This window comes from Myxocyprinus asiaticus, chromosome 44, assembly GCF_019703515.2.
Source record: "Myxocyprinus asiaticus isolate MX2 ecotype Aquarium Trade chromosome 44, UBuf_Myxa_2, whole genome shotgun sequence".
Lineage (NCBI taxonomy): Eukaryota > Metazoa > Chordata > Actinopteri > Cypriniformes > Catostomidae > Myxocyprinus > Myxocyprinus asiaticus.
In genome coordinates, this window is record NC_059387.1 from 12,356,937 (window position 1) to 12,378,554 (window position 21,618).

The 21,618-nt window shown below is 39.2% G+C and overlaps 1 protein-coding gene across 1 annotated transcript in view; it reads right to left on the reverse strand.

Annotated features, from left to right (window-relative positions):
- Positions 1-617: 617 nt before the first annotated feature.
- LOC127434748 (V-set and transmembrane domain-containing protein 2A-like) overlaps positions 618-21,618 on the reverse strand; it is a 56,839-nt gene continuing 35,838 nt past the window's right edge. The window contains exons 3-5 of the mRNA XM_051687701.1: positions 20,585-20,635; positions 12,530-12,869; positions 618-940 (exon numbers count right to left, since the gene is read on the reverse strand). Coding sequence (XP_051543661.1) covers positions 864-940; positions 12,530-12,869; positions 20,585-20,635 — 468 coding nt within the window. The 3' untranslated portion in view covers positions 618-863. The remainder of the gene's footprint in view (positions 941-12,529; positions 12,870-20,584; positions 20,636-21,618) is intronic.

The following is a 21,618-nucleotide window of genomic DNA, read 5'->3' on the forward strand; positions in this document are numbered from 1 at the left end:
CTTTTCAAGAAATGCCCTTGAATGGTGTTATGGTGTGATTTGGTTTCCAGTTGTAGATTACTTTGCTTGCATGCTACATGAGTTCCTATACATGCTAACTCAACACAACATAGCATGTGGACGCATTTGTTGTCCTTGAATATACATATACAAAAGGGTGGAGAGAAAAAAAAAAGAATATATTCACATTTATTATGCCAAAAAAAAAGAAAAAGAAACACAAAATATCTGCATTAATGCAAATCACTGCAGATCAATGCAAACACTGAATTACCACATAAGTAAACAGAGCTCAATTAGCAATCCAGACACAATATGTACTAAGCTGTGGTGCTGTTGTTTCTTTTGTTTTCAAGGCTGTCTTTGCATATGAGTATACTAGAATGGATGGCAGCTGTACAGAGTCAGGGGGCCTTTCAAATCAAATACTTATATATACTTTATATCGGTTCATATATTTATATGTTACATAAATATAGACTCTTCCGAACCTCAGAGCAATGTATTAAAATTACAACTGGAGATAGAACAAAATTTTATATATATATATATATATATATATATATATATATATATATATATATATATATATATATATGGGTGTAAGATCCCATAAGAGTCTGTGTCCATTTTTGTCTTTTGTTTGATTTGAAGCGCTAAGCACGTGTCCAGTATGGCAGTTTCCCTAGGCTTTTGAAACGAAGGTGCTTCTAGTGATGATCATTAGACTACATTGGGTGCTGTGTATTGTTTTGGAATATGGGACAACTGTGCTGTCCGCTCCATCCAAAAAGCAAACAATTTTCTCTTGGCTCTGAAATATGAGTGACTCTGGGGGAAAAAAAAGAGTCACTGTCTTGGAACTATAGCCATGCTCCCTTCATGAGGCCAGATGTGAGGAGAAAAATAGCAAGTCCATTACTTGTGGCTATCCTTGTACCTGTGGGGAAAATGATAGGACATTGATTGTCTCTTAGAAGTGACAAAAGGCAAAACAGTAGACACTTAATAATGGGCATAACTAAATTCCAGTCTAGACTTTCAATTCTAAATTATAGATTACTGAAAGAAGCAGGAAGTTAAAGACTGTACTCATTTATTTTTATTTACAGTTGAAGTCAGAAGTTTACAGTACTGTGCAAAAGTTTTAGGCACTTGTGAAAAATGTTGCATAGTGAGGATGTCTTCAGAAATAATGACATAAATAGTTTTCATTTATCAATTAACATCATACAAAGTCCAGTAAACATAAAAAAGCTAAATCAATATTTGGTGTGGCCACCTCTGCCTTTAAAACAGCACCAATTCTCCTAGGTACACCTGGATACAGTTTTTCTTGGCTGTTGGCAGATAGGATGTTCCAAGGTTCTTGGAGAATTCACCACAGTTCTTCTATCTATTTAGGCTGTCTCAGTGGCTTCTGTCTCTTCATGTAATCACAGACTGACTTGATGTTCAGTGGAGGGCTTTGTAGGGGCAATACCATCTCTTGCAGAGCGCCCTGTTCTTCTATTCTAATCTTTTCTACTTGCAAAAGTAATGCTTGGGAGTCTAAAATATATTTTTCCTATTGACACACTGAAGCTGAAGATCTTAAGACAAATGTTTTTGTGAAACATCTTAAGTGCCTAAAACTTTTGCACAGTACTGTACATACACCTTAGCCAAATACATTTAAACTAAGTTTTTCACAATTCCTGCAATTTAATTGTAGAAAACATCACTACTTTATTTTAAGAATGTGAAACGTCAGAATAATAGTAGAGAGAAAGATTTATTTAAACTTTTATTTCTTTCATCACATTCCTAGTGGGTCAGAAGTTTACATACACTTTGTTAGTATTTGGTAGCATTGCCTTTAAATTGTTTAACTTGGGCCAAACATTTTGTGTAGCCTTCCACAAGCTTCTTACAATACGTTGCTGGAATTTTGGACCATTCCTCCAGACAGAACTGGTGTAACTGAATCAGGTTTGTAGGCCTCCTTGCTTGCACACGCTTTTTCAGTTATGCCCACAAATTTTCTATCAGATTGAGGTCAGGGCTTTGTGATGGCCACTCCAATATCTTGACGTTGCTGTCCTTAAGCCATTTTGCCACAACTTTGGAGGTATGCTTAGGGTCATTATCCATTTGGAAGACCCATTTGTGAATGAGCTTTATCTTCTTGGCTGATGTCTTGAGATGTTGCTTCAATATCACATAATTTTCCTTCCTCATGATGCCACCTATTTTGTGAAGTGCACCAGTCCCTCAAGCAGCAAAGCACCCCCACAACATGATGCTGCCACCCCCATGCTTCAAGGTTGGGATGGTGTTCTTCGGCTTGCAAGATTCACCCTTTTTCCTCCAAACATAACAATGGTCATTATGGCCAAACAATTACATTTTTGTTTCATTAGACAAGAGGACATTTCTCCAAAAAGTAAGATCTTTGTCCCTATGTGCACTTGAAAACTGTAGTCAGGCTTTTTTTTTATTTTATGGCGGTTTTGGAGCAGTGGCTTCTTCCTTGCTGAGCAGCCTTTCAGGTTATGTCGATACAGGACTCATTTTACTGTGGATATAGATACTTGTCTACCTGTTTAATCCAGCATCTTCACAAGGTCCTTTGCTGCTGTTCTGGGATTGATTTGCACTTTTCTCACCAAACTACATTAATCTCTAGGACACAGAATGCGTCTCCTTCCTGAGTGGTATGATGGCTGCGTGGTCCCATGGTGTTTATACTTGCGTACTATTGTTTGTACAGATGAATGTGGTACTTTCAGGCATTTGGAAATTGCTCCCAAGGACGAACCAGACTTGTGGAGGTCCACAATTTTTTTTTTCTGAGGTCTTGGTTGATTTCTTTTGATTTTCCCATGATGTCAAGCAAAGAGGCACTGAGTTTGAAGGTAGACCTTAACTGTGCCTTTAAGCAGCTTGGAAAATTCCAGAAAATGATGTCAAGCCTTTAGACAATTAGCCAATTAGCTTCTGATATGAGGTGTACTGAATTGGAGGTGTACCTGTTGATGTATTTTAACTTAGTGTATGTAAACTTCTGAACCACTGGAATTGTGATATAATCAATTAAATGTGAAACAGTCTGTCTGTAAACAGTTGTTGGAAAAATTACTTGTGTCATGCACAAAGTATTCCTAAACGATTTGCCAAAACTATAGTTTGCTAATATTAAATCTGTGGAGTGGTTAAAAAACGAGTTTTAATGACTTCAACCTAAGTGTATGTAAACTTCTGGCTTCAACTGTATGTGCTTTTAATGTTTATTGTAATGTAATATCTAAATGAATAGTTCAACAAAAAATTAAAACTATGTCATTATTTACTCACACTAATGCCGTTCCAAACCTGTAATACTTTCAATTTTTAAAGGAAATATTTTGAAAAAATGTTCAACTTTGTTTTTTTTTTTCTCTCCATACAATGGATGGGGGCTGGGGCTGTTGAGCTCCACAAATACACCAAAAAATCATAGTTGAAGTCTTTTGAAACTATAAAATAGCTTTGTATGAGGAACGGATCATAATTTTAACAATTATTTAATGAAGCTCCCTCTGCCAGAGCTCTCACATGTCTGTTATACTTCCGTTCAATTTAAATAATTTAAACATGTCGTGCTATGGTTACAAGACATATGAGAAGCAAGTTTATTTGAAGTCACTGACATCAAACCTGCAGCAAACGTGATGAAAAGATTTTCAACAATAAATTATTTAAATTTTGGCCTATTCCTCACATAAATTATTGTGTTTGTATGGCTTCAGAAGACTTGGAATTTGGCACATGAGTCTCATCACCTGTTTTAATGGCACTTTTATGCTGATTTTTGTTAGTCCCCATTCACTTATAAGGAAATGGGCAGGTTGTACATTCTACTAAACATCTCCTTTCCATGGATTGACACAAGGATTAGCACATAATGATAGAATTGTCATTTTTGTATGAACTATTCCTTTAACCAAATGCTACAGGTGATGTTTCAAAAAGGAATGATGGATGTGTATTTCATTCTGTAAAGAGTAACAAATGCTTACACAAGTTAACACAGTTTCAATGTTACTCATGTTGCACATTAAGATAATAAAAACAAGTTATTTCACATTACATGTGCAGTTCCAGTAAGACATTACAATAAGGTTGTATTTGTTGTATTGTGTTTGTATTAGTTAATGCATTATAAACTTACATTAACAATAAACAAATTTATTTTTATAAATGAACATTAACAAATATTAATAAATGCTGTAAAGATATATTGTTTATTGTTAATTCATGATACCTAATCCATATATATATATATATATATATATATATATATATATATATATATATATATATATATATATATATATATATTACCAAAGTTACATATGAGCATGCTGTTCATTTGTATTGCCAACTTCATTACACATTTATACATCTGTAATTACACAATAACAAAGTACAACACAGCTCTAAACCTCCAAGGTGCCACAAAATGGAAATTTTATCTTGGTCTGCATAACAGAAACGTGATCTACGTATTCACAGAAACCTTGTGCTTAAACCTCCCCTTACAAATCACAATGAATACTGCCATTAGACCATGTAGATAGATTCAAGCATACTGTTCTAAAGGCTTTTCAGAATACATTAAAAAAAACCCAAGTGCTGTCATCAGTTGGTGATGAAAACCATCCACTATGGCAATTTACATAAGTCCATTTCTTGTATGTATCCAGCATGTTGTCCATGACGTACTGTATATATTTTTCCGTGCGCATAATGTATTTTCTCTATACTGAAAATAAGTCTGTCTGTTATTTTTTTCCTCATATTTTGTTAGACCCCCTTTGAACAATCAAATTAGATAGGACTGCAAGGCCTAAAATCTTCAAAGGAGATGCGATCCTATTCTACTTACTGCATACCTGCCTAGACTACAGAAAAGAAGGGAAAAACTCAAGGCTGCATTCTGCCCATAAAACCCTGAAAACAAGGCAACAAAGAGGAAATGGAAAATGAAATATTCAGTAAATCACAGTGGCATTTACAAGATTTTTTGGTCAGACCAAGAACGAAAACGTACAGAGAAGCTTTGGGGGGGGGGGCGTCTGTTGAGTCGAGCTCTATATAGGGAAGAGAGCTGGAGAGAAAGAGGAGGATGGCTCATGACCCTCTGCTTCTCTCTGCCAGATCTCATATGATCTCAAGGTGATCAAGCTGAACAGGATTGCTCCTGAAACAAGCAGTTGCATTGGGCTAGAGCTTCCCTCCATCCTGCTGCTCACAGGGAATAATTAATCATTCCTGCAGGTCCTTTTTTTCTCTGAGCCGAAATGCACAATCGATTATGTATTGCATCTATACATTCATGACCAGTCACATCTGATTAGCTTTAAGGAAGGGTATGATTGATGTAAATACAATTATTTATAATTACAGCTCAGTGATGTTTTTGTCATGAAAGTTCTCTAAGGTTGAGAGAGCCTGAAGCACTCATGATCAAGTGATGCGGGTTAGAGGTAATTGTGAAAAAAGGTATACAACATGTACCAATAATTTGACATAATTAATCTGACCTTGAATCGTTTTACCTGCCGTACCAATTATACCAAATTAGAAACTCCTTGCAATCAAATTGAAATCCACTTGATTTTAGATGGTTGATTGATGGCAAATCAGACCTTTGGTCTTTCAAGATAAACCTTTTCCATCCTGTCTTTCTCTTTTTATAGCTAAAAGGTTCTGGTGAATTCTCTGCTATCTCTGCTATTGTACTGGGTAGCAGTGTTGGGCAAAATTTTGAGTTTAAGAGGAGAAATGTCTGCCTTTCAGTTCACAAACAAAAATTTGAATGAAACTGGCCATGCCCCACAGGATGTTGAAATGGAATGACAGGAAGAGGAATTTACTCAATTGCAATTCAAAGAAATACAGCAGTTACACAACATAGGATCTTACAGTAATTAGTTCAATTGATACAAGTTTTGAAATAAAATATCATAACATCATTAATTTGGACATACAATATTATCCACCTGGGACCCAGCCATTCATTCATTTTGGTTTTAATGTTGCTCAGAGACCATACATGCCACAGTTGCAAATCTTACTTTATCTTAATTTGGAAACCCTGGGACTTTAAGAGATACCTAATGTTTTTGGGTTTGGCCACAACAGCTGTCAATCACAATTCAGAAAATGTTAAGTTTAAATTAACAAATCAATAACCACTTGCTTGATCTGAACAAAATATGTGTCATTTTAAAGCTTAGAACCTGGACTTTACGATGCATATAGCTGATCCTACCAATTCATGTATAATGCTTTTTAATTTGCTGACAAATTAGAACTGTTTCGTTCTCATCATTTTCAAATTTGTTATTTCAACAGTTATATTCAGAGTTGGTAAAACAGTAAAAGATGAGATAGCCATGTGTTATACAGTATATCATTGGAAAGGTCTCAATTAGAAGAATGCAGTGAGCAAACTTGTTTTACTTAGAGGCCAAATTGCAGTGCTTATTAGTGTATGAAATACCCACTTACACATAAATATAATAAACATGAGTGGCTTTTTGTCATGTTTTTCCTTATTTCTTCCTGAAACATACATGTAACGACATATCGTAACTTACAGCAGACTATACCCGATTCAAACGAGCCCAAAAACAACATAATATGATAAGTTAAACTTGAAATATTCCTCAAAGAGTGTATATAGAAAGACGACGCACAAAAGGGCACTCAACACATATTGTGTGTGTGCAGAGTTGGGAGGGTTACTTTTTAATGTAATCCGTTACAGTTTACTTATTAATTAACAGTAAATGTAATCAGTAATGTAATCCAATAATATAAATATGAAATTAATGTAATCAGATTACTTTGCATTACTTTTGGATTACCACAAGGGCACATATGTAAATAAAGACAAGATAAAATCAATATGATCTCTAAAACTTTAAATTATGCCTTGAATGCAAACAGAACATGTTTGAGTAATATTATGAGTACTGTTGTAGCTGTTATTATATCTAAGGAAAAGAAACATGCACACTGCACCCTACCAAGAAAACAGAAAATGAGCTGTTAATGTAGAACAACTCAGTATTTTTAAAGAAATCAGGTAAGTTCTCTGTCTGCTACAGAAAAAGAACATTTCTCATAAAGCAAATATAATCGGAACAGATGCACTGAATTATGTCTTGGTTAATATTAAACTAAATCTGACAGGATATACCTCAGATTCAAAAACACTACAAAGTGTAATTCTACCATGTATTGCAGTGTGTATAGGCAATTGTAATTTGCACTATTCATTAACTTCAGACTGTATTCAATAGGTATCATTCGTTCACAAGTTATCATCATCATCGTCGTTTTTAATTGTCATAATTAAATGCTGGAGAGTGCATTTCCTCTGCTTGCTCATGAGCCAAAGTCAAACATCACCAGTTAACAGTTTATGGCTGATTTCTATGTTTCTGTTTCCAAGAGTTTTGATTCCAAGAAGAAAACTAAATCTAGTTTTAAAGAATAGATCAAAACAAATTCAAACATTTAGTGTGTCTTTTCAATTACTTATTCCTAATTACTATAAGTGTTGAACATATTACATTTGCCAGAATGTCTCCCTCAACCAGACATTTGAAATGTTCTCAACAATAATTTATCAAAATCAGACAAATTCTTTATTGAACTTTCTTTCCTACGAATTCAAAACTCATTTTCAATTAATTTGGCATTTATGTGTACAATTTTGATTTGTTAATAATGATCAGGGATGCAAGATTATGAGAGGTGGAAAAGGAGAGAAAGTCATAGCAGGTTTTCCAGGGGTATTTTTTCAGTTTATTTTTGTATTGTTTTTATATTCAAAACTTAATTTCTTTTCTTAAATGATGAAGGTTTAAGTACCATTCACCTGGGGGAGGGGTCATTTTTTCAGCCTCAATACTGAATGGAACAACATACAGGACATCCTGGCTAATATAGTACAATTCGCATTTGCAACCATGCAAACCAGGGGATTTCTGTTAGTATTGGCAGCTATTCCTGCTACTGCCAAATGATGAGGGCCACAGATTTCTTTGAGCACTAAGGCTAACTCATTTTAGCTAACCTAGTTAATGTGATTTCTGTGTGGCTCTTATTACCTTCAAATTCTCAGGTCCTTGGATAATGAGAGCATCTTCACAGCTGGAAGGCATAAATTCCACTGAACTTTAATGTTGTTTTGATTTTCTCTTTTAAAGAGCAAGTAATGTTGACATTTCCAAGAAAATAATGCATATTATTTTGTGGCCATCGCGATGAAGCAGCTGTTTGCATCGAGAGCAGAGTGCTGATGTGAGACAGGTGTTATTTGCGCATGCAACAGTAGGAAGCGCTCCTGACTCAAGTGAGTCATGAGAGAGAACCCGAAGAGAATGCGCATCTAAACCATGATCTAAACCATCTCTCACTCTAAACAAACAGCTGTATGTATCACTTTATGTCAAGAAAATTCACCATTTCTTTTGTCAGAAATTAAAACTTGTAATCCTGACATTAATCCCAATTTTTTGAAAAGTAACTGTAATCTGATTACAATAGTTTTTTTTTTTTTTTTTTTTTATGTAACTGTTACGGATAACAGTTACCTAATTTTTTGCATCCTGATTACCTTACGCTGTTACAAGTAATCTGTTACTCCCCAAACCTGTGTGTGTGTGTGTGTTTGTGTGTGTTGTGTGTGCACATGTCCGAGGATTTTGTGTGTGCAAACACACATCCACATGTGCTCATTTAAAGGATTTAGATGCTTCTGAACACTTAATATTTTTGTATTTTGTAGTCTAATCCATTAATTTTCAATTGCCGGTCATTTTTGACTGGGAACATAACAAGTGTAACAAAGTGAAATAACCCTTTACGTTTTAAAAATGTAAAGAAAATGGTTTATTTTCTTTTTGTTTTTCTTCTTTTTGCATTTTTAGATACCATATGCAAACAAAGTCAAGGAAATGTATTCCAATTAGATTAAGTATAAAAAAAGAAAAAAAGAATTACAATTGTCCAGGTCAAAATGACTCAAACAAATCGCAAGGGTTAATATTTGATTGTTTATATATATATATATAAACAATATATACAGTGGTGTGAAAAAGTGTTTGCCCCCTTCCTGATTTCTTATTTTTTGCATGTTTGTCACACTTCAATGTTTCAGATCATCAAACAAGTTTAAATATTAGTCAAAGATAACACAAGTAAACACAAAATGCAGTTTTTAAATGAAGGTTGTTATTATTAAGGGAAAACAAAATCCAAACCTACATGGTCCTGTGTGAAAAAGTGATTGCCCCCTAAACCTAATAACTGGTTGGGCCACCCTTAGCAGCAACAACTGCAATCAAGCGTTTGCGATAACTTGCAATGAGTCTTTTACAGTGCTGTGGAGGAATTTTGGCCCACTCATCTTTGCAGAATTGTTGTAATTCAGCCACATTGGAGGGTTTTCAAGCATGAACTGCCTTTTTAAGGTCATGCCACAGCATCTCAATAGGATTCAGGTCAGGACTTTGACTAGGCCACTCCAAAGTCTTCATTTTGTTTTTCTTCAGCCATTCTGAGGTGGACTTGCTGGTGTGTTTTGGATCATTGTCCTGCTGCAGAACCCAAGTTCGCTTCAGCTTGAGGTCACGAACAGATGGCCGGACATTCTCCTTCAGGATTTTTTGGTAGACAGCAGAATTCATGGTTCCATTTATCACAGCAAGTCTTCCAGGTCCTGAAGCAGCAAAACAGCCCCAGACCATCACACTACCACCACCATATTTTACTGTTGGTATGATGTTCTTTTTCTGAAATGCGGTGTTACTTTTACGCCAGATGTAATGGGACACACACCTTCCAAAAAGTTCAACTTTTGTCTCGTCAGTCCACAGAGTATTTTCCCAAAAGTTTTGGGGATCATCAAGATGTTTTCTGGCAAAAATGAGACGAGCCTTAATGTTCTTTTTGCTCAGCAGTGGTTTTTGTCTTGGAACTCTGCCATGCAGGCCATTTTTGCCCAGTCTCTTTCTCATGGTGGAGTCATGAACACTGACCTTAACTGAGGCAAGTGAGGCCTGCAGTTCTTTGGATGTTGTTGTGGGGTCTAGTGACATCTTGGCTGCACTCTTGGGGTAATTTTGGTCGGCCGGCCACTCCTGGGAAGGTTCACCACTGTTCCATGTTTTCACCATTTGTGGATAATGGCTCTCACTGTGGTTCTCTGGAGTCCCAAAGCTTTAGAAATGGCTTTATAACCTTTTCCAGACTGATAGATCTCAATTACTTTCTTTCTCATTTGTTCCTGAATTTCTTTGGAGCTCAGCATGATGTCTAGCTTTTGAAAATCTTTTGGTCTACTTCATTTTGTCAGGCAGGTCCTATTTAAGTGATTTCTTGATTGAGAACAGGTGTGGCAGTAATCAGGCCTGGGTGTGGCTAGAGAAATTGAACTCAGGTGTGATAAACCACAGTTAAGTTATGTTTTAACAGGTGGGGCAAACATTTTTTTCACACAGGGCCATGTAGGTTTGGATTTTGTTTTCCCTTAATAATAACAACCTTCATTTAAAAACGGCATTTTGTGTTTACTTGTGTTATCTTTGACTAATATTTACACTTGTTTGATGATCTGAAACATTTAAGTGTGACAAACATGCAAAAAAATAAGAAATCAGGAAGGGGGCAAACACTTTTTCACACCACTGTATATATATATATATATATATATATATATATATATATATATCATATATATATATATGTATATATATATATATATATATATATATATATATATATATATATATATATATATATATATATAATATATATATATATAAAGTTTACACAGTAAGTAATGATTTTCTTTTACAAGAAAGGTATTGATTTCTTCTGTGTCCTCTATAGGAGATGTCAGGACTCAATACTTATGTTTTCACTTATAGGGTGTCAATGCAGGTGACAAACTGCTAACAAACACTCATTATAATTGAACACTGATTAAATGCAGGCACTGCCAATAATTTGTATGTATACAGGAGTGCATAAAAAAAGTGGCTAAATCATGGTTTATTTTACCCAAATCAAACCTTTCTCTAAACTCCCCGACCTTCACAATGGCCAAATCACTGTGAGGAAATCAACCTTTATTTATTTTTTTATTTATTTATTTTTTTTAATATTATTTTTATTCATTATTTTATGTAGTATTACAGGAAATATTAATATAGAGTGGAGACAGGAAACTGGATGGGAAAAAGTGGGGCAAAATGGGGAATCGGACCCAGGTCATCTGTAGAAGAAAAACACATCCACGGTGTCTTTACACACCACACCATTGATGCAAAACACTTGAGGGCTCAGTCTTAATTATCAGCCACTTTTGACTATGTATTTCACCAAAACCTGATCTCACGGTAGATTATTAATATCTGAGACACAAATAGATATTCTGTGGGTCAGATATGCTAGTTATGATCTAAATGTTGTCAGTGTTTTGACAAGATTTATTTTTTTCTCTCTCTGTTGCCTCCCAAATGTACAGGTTGTGCATGATATTAAGCTGCACATCAAATTACAAAATCAGATTTTTGCAGTTAATCCCTCAGAGCTAATTAACATTATCTTTTTATAAAACACTGAGGCAAATCAGAGTTTGTTTTCAAAATAGGAATACATTTTTTGGTCAATTATATTCTGCATGCAATACCTGGATCAATGAAATGATGAGTTAAAATATAGCTTTTATTGACTGCTGGGATGTTTTAGAAACTCCGTTAATGCAGCCACTATTAATTCTATTTCTAGTTCTTCTACAGTTGCAAATGAAATCTATTACGAACTCTCTTAAATAATAATAATAAATAAATAAATAGATATATATATATATAAATAAATAAAAACTTCTACAGTAAATTCAATTTTATCGTGCCACTTTTTTTTTTAAAACAACCCACTAAGTCAAATTATGTAAGTGTAACTTACTTGACCAATAAATTTGAATTCTTATTCTGACCTCTCAAATGCTTGTACAATTCTGTTGTAAGAAATCTAATGCTACATATTTTTCAATGGCAATGCACAGGCATACTGAAACATAACGACCACTAATGGACCAATGGGACCAATACTTCTTAGCAATACCAACCATGACTTTCAAACATATCAAAGATGTTGTGGTAAGTGACAACAATACTACTGCTTAAATGTTTAGCATTGCATATTGCATATTGTTTCACACACTATAAAAAAAACAAACAAAAAAAAATTTTTTTTAAATTAAATTAAAATTCATCACCTACAGTAAGTGTAATTTACTTGTCCAATACACCTTATAAACTTGCAAATATATTATTATTATTATTTATTTATTTATGGCAATGCACTCGCAATTTTGAAACAGAAAGACAAAAAAGGATTAAGTACCGTAGACAAAAAACTATAACAAAAATAAATAATAAGACAAAAGTAGATCTCTTAGGGGTCTGGAATAAGTCTGGCTTACCTGACCCTGTGCTGTGTTTGATTGTTTTGGATTGTGATGTCTGAGAGGTAGAAGATGACTCGGATCTCTGGTCCGAACTCATGCCGTTGCTGTCCTGTTCCAGAGCTGAGCTGCTCTTGCGGGGCTTCTTATCGGTCAAGTGCAGTGGCGAGGTCTTCTTGATGGCCCGATTGCGGGGTCGGATAGTGACGTTGACTTTCAGGTAGGCTTGAGCCTTGTACTCCTTGAGTTCTCCGTAGTTGGCGTCTGTGACGCGACATTCGTACAGGCCCTCATCATTCTTGCTCACCCGAGAGATCTGCAGCTTGTGGGAGATGTCATTGCCTTGGACTTTGACTGTCTGTGGAGAGAACACAGAAAAAATCCTCACATAAATTAGCAATATTACATGCAATGCTCTTGATGAACTTTTGCTGATTTATTCATCATTTGCTAGTGTCAGTAGTTTAAAGGCAAAAACGAAACCTTTCAGCTGTATAAAAAAACTGTCTCAGCAAAGAAAAAGGGGGGCATTGTTGTGTTTCAAGGAAAATGTTGTATAAGTAGCACGTTGTGCCTGATTTCATAAACGTCATAATACCAATCATTAACTGAATATTGTGTTCAGCTTTTGTGTTAATATTTGGGGTTGTTTGGAATATCATAAGACCATACTATGTTTTTTTGTTTGTTTTTTTACATAGAACATCCGATGAGTTTGGCTGTGTTTAGAGTAGCATTCTAACATACTACTCTTCTGCAGCGCATAATTTATTATGCGCAAAGTATAAACCTTTTCTACATCTACCAGAATCCGCAGTATACAACAGAGGCACTGCACAGAATACTATAAAGTACAACATTCTCTGTTGTATACTGCACATTTAGGCAAATGTAACAGGTCACCCTATTAAAAATGGACTGCCAACATTTTTTGTTTTTTAATTACGTAATTAAAATGCAAAATAGCTATTTTTATTTATTTACTTATTTTCCAAGATGATAACTGAAATCCACTCAAATGCAACATGATGAGTTCATGTGACAACAATGTAGCAGTGTAGGTTTATTGTGGAACAGTTCCTACTGTTTCACTGGGCAAATTCCAATCAAAAATGTGCATCCATATGCAGTACTTACTAAGAAGGGAAAAGCCTTTGAAATAGTACTCTGAAGGGAGTAGTGCATTGATGTCTCATGTGTCCGTTTGAAACACTCAACATGAAAGCATATACTGGCACTATATTATGAATAGGAATGCTTTCTTGATAACTTCATGCTTATAGCTGTTAAGTAAAGTAATGTTTGCATCATATATAGCCTCTTTGTGTCTTAATGAAATTTTTACATTTCAACTTGTGTACTGTCTCTTCATGAGGCGCTTGGTAAAGACAAATGTGAAAATATATAAATATGTAGGGAAAATTTCCCATTGGGTTTAAATACCAGGTAAAATCTCAAACAAATATTCCAAAAGAATCACGCATATATGCCACACAGGATCATGTGATTATATATGGCAACATTACTTCTTTGAAATTATCATCCCAAGTGTCCTACACTAACAGCCTTGTTGAAGGGCCCTTTATGAAGGGGTTCACTTGCTGATTTTTGTTTGGAACGACCCTTCGAGTGCTGCCCTCATCCTACTGTACTCTTCAAGTGTGCGAAAATGACATTTTGAATTCGCCCAGTTATTATGCTTGAAACTAGTTGGCAGACTAGAGTATGCTGCACAGTGTTCAGTAAGAAGTAGGTTAGAACATAGCCCTACTTTGCCAAAATGTACTATATACTACCAGACCACATGCTGTGCAATACTGGTACTCTATCACACCATGAAATGCACTCAATTTGATCCTCAATTTTCAGTGTGAACAAATGAAGCTAAATCAACCATGACTTTTAATATCTCTTTCTGGACTTTTCTGTACAGCAGAAGGCTAAGACATGTTGCACAAAATTTGTACCCAACTTTGTGAAAAAAATGCAAAATAACATCCTGGTTACTTGCGTAACCTCCATTCCCTGATGGAGGTAACGAGATGTTGTGTTGATGTAGTGACACTAGGGGTCACTCTTGGGAGCCCGAGACACCTCTGGTCTTTGATAAAAGGCCAATGAAAATTGGCGAGTGGTATGCAAATATACATAAGGACATAAGGGTATAAAAGGAGCTGGTATAAAACCACTCATTCAGGTTTTATGCTGAGGAGACGAAACAAGGTCCCGGCCATTTCAGAGGGTAGTTCAGCATTGTGGCAGGAGGGACACAACGTCTCGTTCCCTCCATCAGGGAACGGAGGTTACGCAAGTAACCAGGATGTTCCCTATCTGACACTCACTCGACGTTGTGTCGATGTAGTGACACTAGGGTTCCCTATACGAAATACCGCAACTGGCTGAACTGTGTTACATGAACTGGCGGTGTGTGACGGGCAGACCACTGTGTGCCTCATAGCAAGCGCACCAGGCTGACATGTAACCTCCCCCAATACTGTTATGAGTGTCGAACGGCCCTCTGGGGACAAGTTGACTACCCAAAAGATGGAGACGGGCTAGCCCAGTCATGGCCTCTTATCCCCTTTTTTTTTTCCATTCCCCCCAAAAAAGGGGGATTAACCGACTGGGCCGACCAGGTCTAGTCGGGGGGGGGGGGTGTCCCTCCCAAGGGGAGGACACAGCGGAGACCATATCCCGCTCGGGGGGGGGGTATTTAAGTGGAAAATACGTCACATGATCTTGCCGAGCTATGTCGGAAGTATACCATGTGGAGAAGTCCCATGGTCCTACCCTATGGGGGGAGGATTTACTACAAGCATGGTGACTGGGGCAGAGGGGCCTCTGCCCAAGGAAGACGCAGTTTGTCAACAGGGAAATGAATTAGCCAAAGATATACATCACATGGGGTTACCTACGGGGAACTGCCACATGCGGAGCACCTACCCCAGTACAGGGCTTTAGTTAGCATGTGTACTGGGCCCGGCAGCGAGTCTCTCCGCAAACTCTTCTGCCAAAGGACTCGGAGGAAATCAACCAGGGAACACAGTTTGTGAACACTACTGGGAGTTAACGGCACACGTCTTCAGCTCAGGGGAGATGAAAGGCGTTATGCGCAAGTGATACACCCGGCCGGTTGTCCCGGACTTACCTGCTTGTGCGAGCCACTACACGGGATGAAACCGGTTCCACCCGGAGGTTGTAGAACCTCACAAGGTGTTGGGTGTTCCCCAGCCTGCTGCTCTGCAAATGTCTGTTAGAGAGGCGCTCCTGGTCAAGGCCCAGGAGGCAGCTACACCCCTGGTAGAATGGGCCCAAAGCCCTACTGGGGGCGGCACATCCTGGGCGTGATATGCCATAGTTATGGCGTCAATGAGCCAATGGGCGATGCTCTGCTTGGAGACAGCGCTTCCTTTCTGCTGTCCACCAAAGCAGACAAAGAGCTGCTCAGAGACTCCAAAGCACTGCGTGTGATCCAAATAGATGCGTAAAGCGCACACCGGACACAGCAACGTCAGGGCTGGGTCTGCCTCCTCCTCGGGCAGCGCATGCAGGTTTACCACCTGGTCCCTAAAAGGGGTTGTGGGAACCTTGGGCACATAGCCCGGTCGGGGTCTCAGGATCACGTGAGAGTAGCCCGGACCAAACTTCAGGCACGTTTCGCTGACAGAGAACACTTGCAGGTCTCCAACCCTCTTAATGGAAGTGAGCACAGTCAGGAGGGCAGTCTTCAAGGAGAGTGCCTTAAGCTCATCTGACTGCAAAGGCTCAAAGAGGGCTCTCAGTAGACCCTGAAGAACTACAGAGAGGTCCCATGAGGGAACGAGGCGTGGTCTGAAGGGATTCTGCCTCCTGGCTCCTCTCAGGAATCTGATGATCAGGTCATGCTTCCCTAAGGACTTACCATCCACTGTGTCCTGGTGTGCCGCTATAGCCTCTACATACACCTACAAGGTTGAAGGGGACAGCCGCCCTTCCAACCTCTCCTGCAGGAGGCAAAAAAAACTATCTGACTGCGCATCTCTGGGGGTCTTCCCGTCGGGAAGAACACCACTTAGCGAACAGACGCCACTTAAAAGGCATACAGGCGCCTCGTAGAGGGGGCCCTAGCCTGAGTGGGTGGTAGACCGCTTAGGTCTTCCACGTCCCGTCCAGGGGCCAGACATGGAGATTACAGAGGTCTGCTTGCAGGTGCCAGATGGTGCCCCGTCCCTGAGAAAGAAGGTCTTTCCTCAGGGGAATTTGCCGGGGGGGGCTGTCGCGAGGAGCGTGAGTTCCGAGAACCATGTCTGGGTGGGCCAGTAGGGTGCTACCAGGATGACCTGCTCACCGTGCCTTGTCGGCCTCTCCCATCTCGACCAGGTTGAGCCAAAGGTGGCGCTCCTGGACCACCAAGGTGGACATCACCTCCCGAGAGACCGTGCTGTGACCTTCGTCGCCCGGAGATCGAGGTTGGTCACCGAGTGCAGCTCCTGCAACAATCCTGGAGTGGAACTACCCTCGTGCAGTTCCTTTAGCGCCTTGGCTTGGTGGACTTGCAGGAGAGCCATGGCGTGCAGGGCGGAGACGGCTTGTCCAGTGGCACCGTAGGCCTTGGCCGTCAGGGACAACATAAACCTACAGGCCTTGGACAGGAGCTTTGGGCGCCCGCGCCAGGTGGCGGCGCACTGCGGGCATAGGTGCACTGCGAGTGCCTTATCCAACAGGGGGCCGAATAGCACTTGTCCGCCCCACCATCGAGGGTAGTGAGGGCGGGGGAGCTGAAAGACCGGGACCGGGCAGTAAAAGGTGCCTCCTACGACCTTGTCAGCTCTTCATGCACTTCCGGGAAGAAAGAAACGGGGCGGGGCGTGGCTGTGAGTGGCGCCGTGAGCCCAGGAACCACTCATCGAGCTGTGAGGGTTCAGGGGAAAGCGGAGGGTTCCACTCTAGCCCGACGCTCGCGGCTGCCCAGGAAAGCATGTCGTCATCTCCACGCCAGCCTGTGACTGGGCAACCGCACCTGAAGGGAGAAGCCCAGCCGAGGCTTCCGCGTCCGACTGGACAAGCCCGTTCTCCGAAGCTGCGCTCTAGAGCTCATCACCTCCGAATAAGAGGTCGAACTCGCCGTGAGATGAGCCAGCGGACTCATCCGGAAGCCCGATCGGGGCAGATGAGCATGCTGGGGAATGGGAGGTCCATGGGGGGATACCCGGCGGAGGTGGTCCCATTGGGGTCCCCAAATCTCCCCCAGTGCTAGCCACGCTGGCCTCATACCCGTGGGTAGATGGACCGAGGCGGGGAGCCTCTGGGGTGGCTTGCTTTCTTACGAAGGTAAGCCACTGTTGGGTCTCATGTATTCAGATAGAAGACAAAGGCAGGCCTAACACAGTCATAAAACCTAACTGAGGCCCACATACAAAGTCATAAATCTTACTGATAAAAACCGCGCCAAAATCAAACAAAGGGAGTCAAAAACAGATTACAAATCCCATGAAGCCTTGCTCACTAAAGAATTGAACTCTCAACTCCTATTGGATGAGGCACACGACAGAATGCCCCTCAACCATGACGTCATCAAGAGTATAAATACCTCTGAATGCTTCCGGGATTTGCTTCCAGCAACTTTGCTCGCTGTGCGTAGACGCAGCTCATCACTGCTCTCAGGTGCAGCCTCGTAGCACAAGGAAGTAAGGTCCGACTTGAAACTGTGGCCATACAATCTCCATCTCACTGGACAAGTTGAGATTACTCTGTGTTCCACCGAACACTCTAACGGATCCAAAGGAGACCGCCGAGCAATCCGCATCTTCATCCGTTTGCCTGCAGAAGTGAAGAGAGAAAAGATTTCTCTTCCATCTTCAATCAAGTCGACATCGCTGATTTCTCCGCCAGCCCACCGAGAATCAGCGGCCGTACTGCCCACCGACAGAGTGAGGAAACGGCCTCCCGTCATCACACAAGCCTCGGGGAAACCGAGTCGGAGTTAAAGGACGGATGAACACACATTCTAGGTGCATCCTCATGCGATTCAAGTAAGAGGTTTACGTCTGGGCAGAGATAGAATATTATAGTGTGTTATTCTTGTGTATCAATGTTATTGCTTGTACAGTTTACGGACCGGCGTGTCCGCTCATTGCGATTAATACTCAAGGTATTAATTATCACGAATGAGATTTGCTGTGTTGTAGTCCAACCACATTGGACTGTTGTGCATTTCCGCCATCGCGGGTGAGACCGGCACACTGAGTTTATCTATTAAAGAATCAAAGACGGTGGGATGGTTTACAAGCTGTCCATTCTCTGAGTGATAAACTAACAGCTGCTTTCTCTCCCACAGTCGCAAAATCGGGACCGTCACTTTATTCTCTCTCTCTCTTGTACTAACCACACACACACACGCGCGACCCCTCACAAACATTCTTGCACACATTTTTGGCTAATAGATAGCTTCGTGATAAAGTTCAGCTTTGTCCCTAAGCTATCGTACAAGCGGATACATGCGGTAAACTGGTAGACGCCATTGACTGGTTTCTCTCCACCCACATTCGCGGCCATATTCTCTGGCTGGAAGTCTCGCATGACATACTCTCCATGAGAGTCACGTCTGCCATTTTGTGCGCATCCCTCCTTACACACACACACACACACACACACACACACACACACACACACACACACACATCTCTCTCTCTCTCTCTCTCTCTCTCTCATGTGTTATAGGATTATTTTGATTTCCATATCTAACCATATCACTGTTTAGTTTGTAGTTGTAAGTCGGAAGTTTACTGACTGCATTGTATTAATTATTAATTGATATTACTGCATAAATAAACTTTGTTATACTTCAAAGTGAAGTGTTTTGGTTTGTTTTGCATACACCTGTGTCACATGCTGACGGGATGTCAGTGCTCGGATTCAAGCCTTCATTCATTGTTTCTTTTCGAAAATCAGTATTCAGATGTTTTGATGATTGATAATTATCTTTGATGATTGTTGAATTTGAAGGATCAATAAGCTAGTGTTAATTTTAATTAATGTTTCATCGATGTTAATGATTAGTGATTATCTTTGATAATTGTTGATTTAAAGGATTAAAAAAAAGCTAACATTGATTCTCATCAATGTTCTATTGATTTTAATAATTAATAATTATCTTTGATAATTATTAATTATTGCTAATAACCAAACCCGCTCCTAACGTAGCGCACTACATTTACTGGAGCCCCATATTAGGTTTTAATGAGTTAGATTCAATTAATTAATTTAAATATTAATTAATAACCAAATAAATAATTACCAATTATTTATGATAGTAACACTGATCTAAACAACCAGTAAAGCCCTACACCGTGACCGCATCGTTGCCATGGACATGTTCTTGCAATGAGTACATGACCCATCCACAAACGCTGTCTCCGCGTGAGCAGCGCCCAGACACGAAAGACAGCGATCGTGGCCGTCAGAGGGCGAGAGATAACGAGCGCAACCAGGAATAACACACAAACGGAAAGGCATCTTTAAAAAGACGTGTCTTAAAAAAGACGATCCGTGTGCGCCGCTCTTTTAGAGAAATATACTCTTTTATTTCTGCTGAAGTGCCCAGGGGCATTCTCTGCAGTGCACCAGTGCAGAGGGGGGAGAAGCCACTGAAATGCGCCATCAGATCCAGCAGAGGTGAATGAACAGTCGTGGGAAATCAGCTCAGTAAACATCGATCGTTCGGCTCCGAAGAGAAAATCTGAATGAGTGGTTGCATACCAGCTCCTTTTATACCCGTATGTCCGGGGGAGTGGTATGCAAATACCACTCGCCAGTTTTCATTTATCAAAGACCAGAGGTGTCTTGGGCTCCCAAGAGTGACCCCTAGTGTCACTACATCGACACAACATCGAGTGAGTGACAGATAGGGAACCATATTACCGCTGGTAATAAACATAGATTACCATTGCATATTGCATACTGTGTCACACTGTTTCACACAATATTTCTTTCTTTATTTTTTTCTTTATTAATTATATTTATTTATTTATTTACATTGAAGTAAGCAGTATGCTAGCATTCCACTCCAAATATAGCCATAGATTACATACTCACACTTATTTTGGTTCCTTCTTCATCAGGGTCTGGCTCTGGAATCAGCTCCATCTGAAGGTCAGGGAAAATGAGATTAAGAATATTTATGGTTTCCAATATTTAAAGTGTCATCTGCACCAAAGCCAAAGAATAACAGAAAAGAAACAAACATTCAAGTTCAATTCCTCCACTCGTATTATAGATTGCAATCAGGGCTCCACACAAACGCCAAGGGAGCCATTGGTTCTTAAAATGAAACATTTATGAGCCAAATCATTATTATTATTACTATTATTATAAAAAAAAAATGTTTTATGTATAAATGTATTTATTCTGAATAGCCAAATTACAGAATCACTCAATTTAGATCATTATTCAAAAGCACTGACTTCTTCACTAGAATTTTGTTGTTAGACTGATCTTAAACCATGGAAAGGTGTTTAAAACTGAAAACTAAGATACTGATTTGCGAATCTGTTGGAATAATACATTAAAAATAAACAGCGTAACAGAGTCTTTCATTCATGAATTGAAAATTACGGGTCGCACTGTGTTCATGTTTGCATGCATCGAGGACAACGCAAAAGAAACATGCTGAATTGCAGTGTAGGATACACTGGCATGAGCTCCAAATCTTACAAAACAGCATGTAGACACAAACAGATTTTAAATCATTGTTGCATTTTCTTTCCTCTTTGACAATTTTGGTCACATTCTGGAGCCCTGATTGCAAAGACCTTGAATTATTCCCTGGCTACCCACCACAAAAAAAAAAAAAAAAAAAAAAAAAAAAAAACATAATCTCATGAGAAATCTGGATGTTAGTTCCAAAATTTTTTGCACCCAAATTCCAGACAATTGCCACCATGTGCCGTATGTTCATGTCTTGAAAATGGGCTGCTCAGTGCCTTTGATATTGCATGTCTTTTGATCTCCAGCTAGTAAGATAGTCTAACAATTTATTAGTATATTAACAACAGAATATTAATGTAAATACTACTAAATATTTTCAATAAGATAATGTTTACTTATTCTTGTGCTTGCAAAGGTGTACA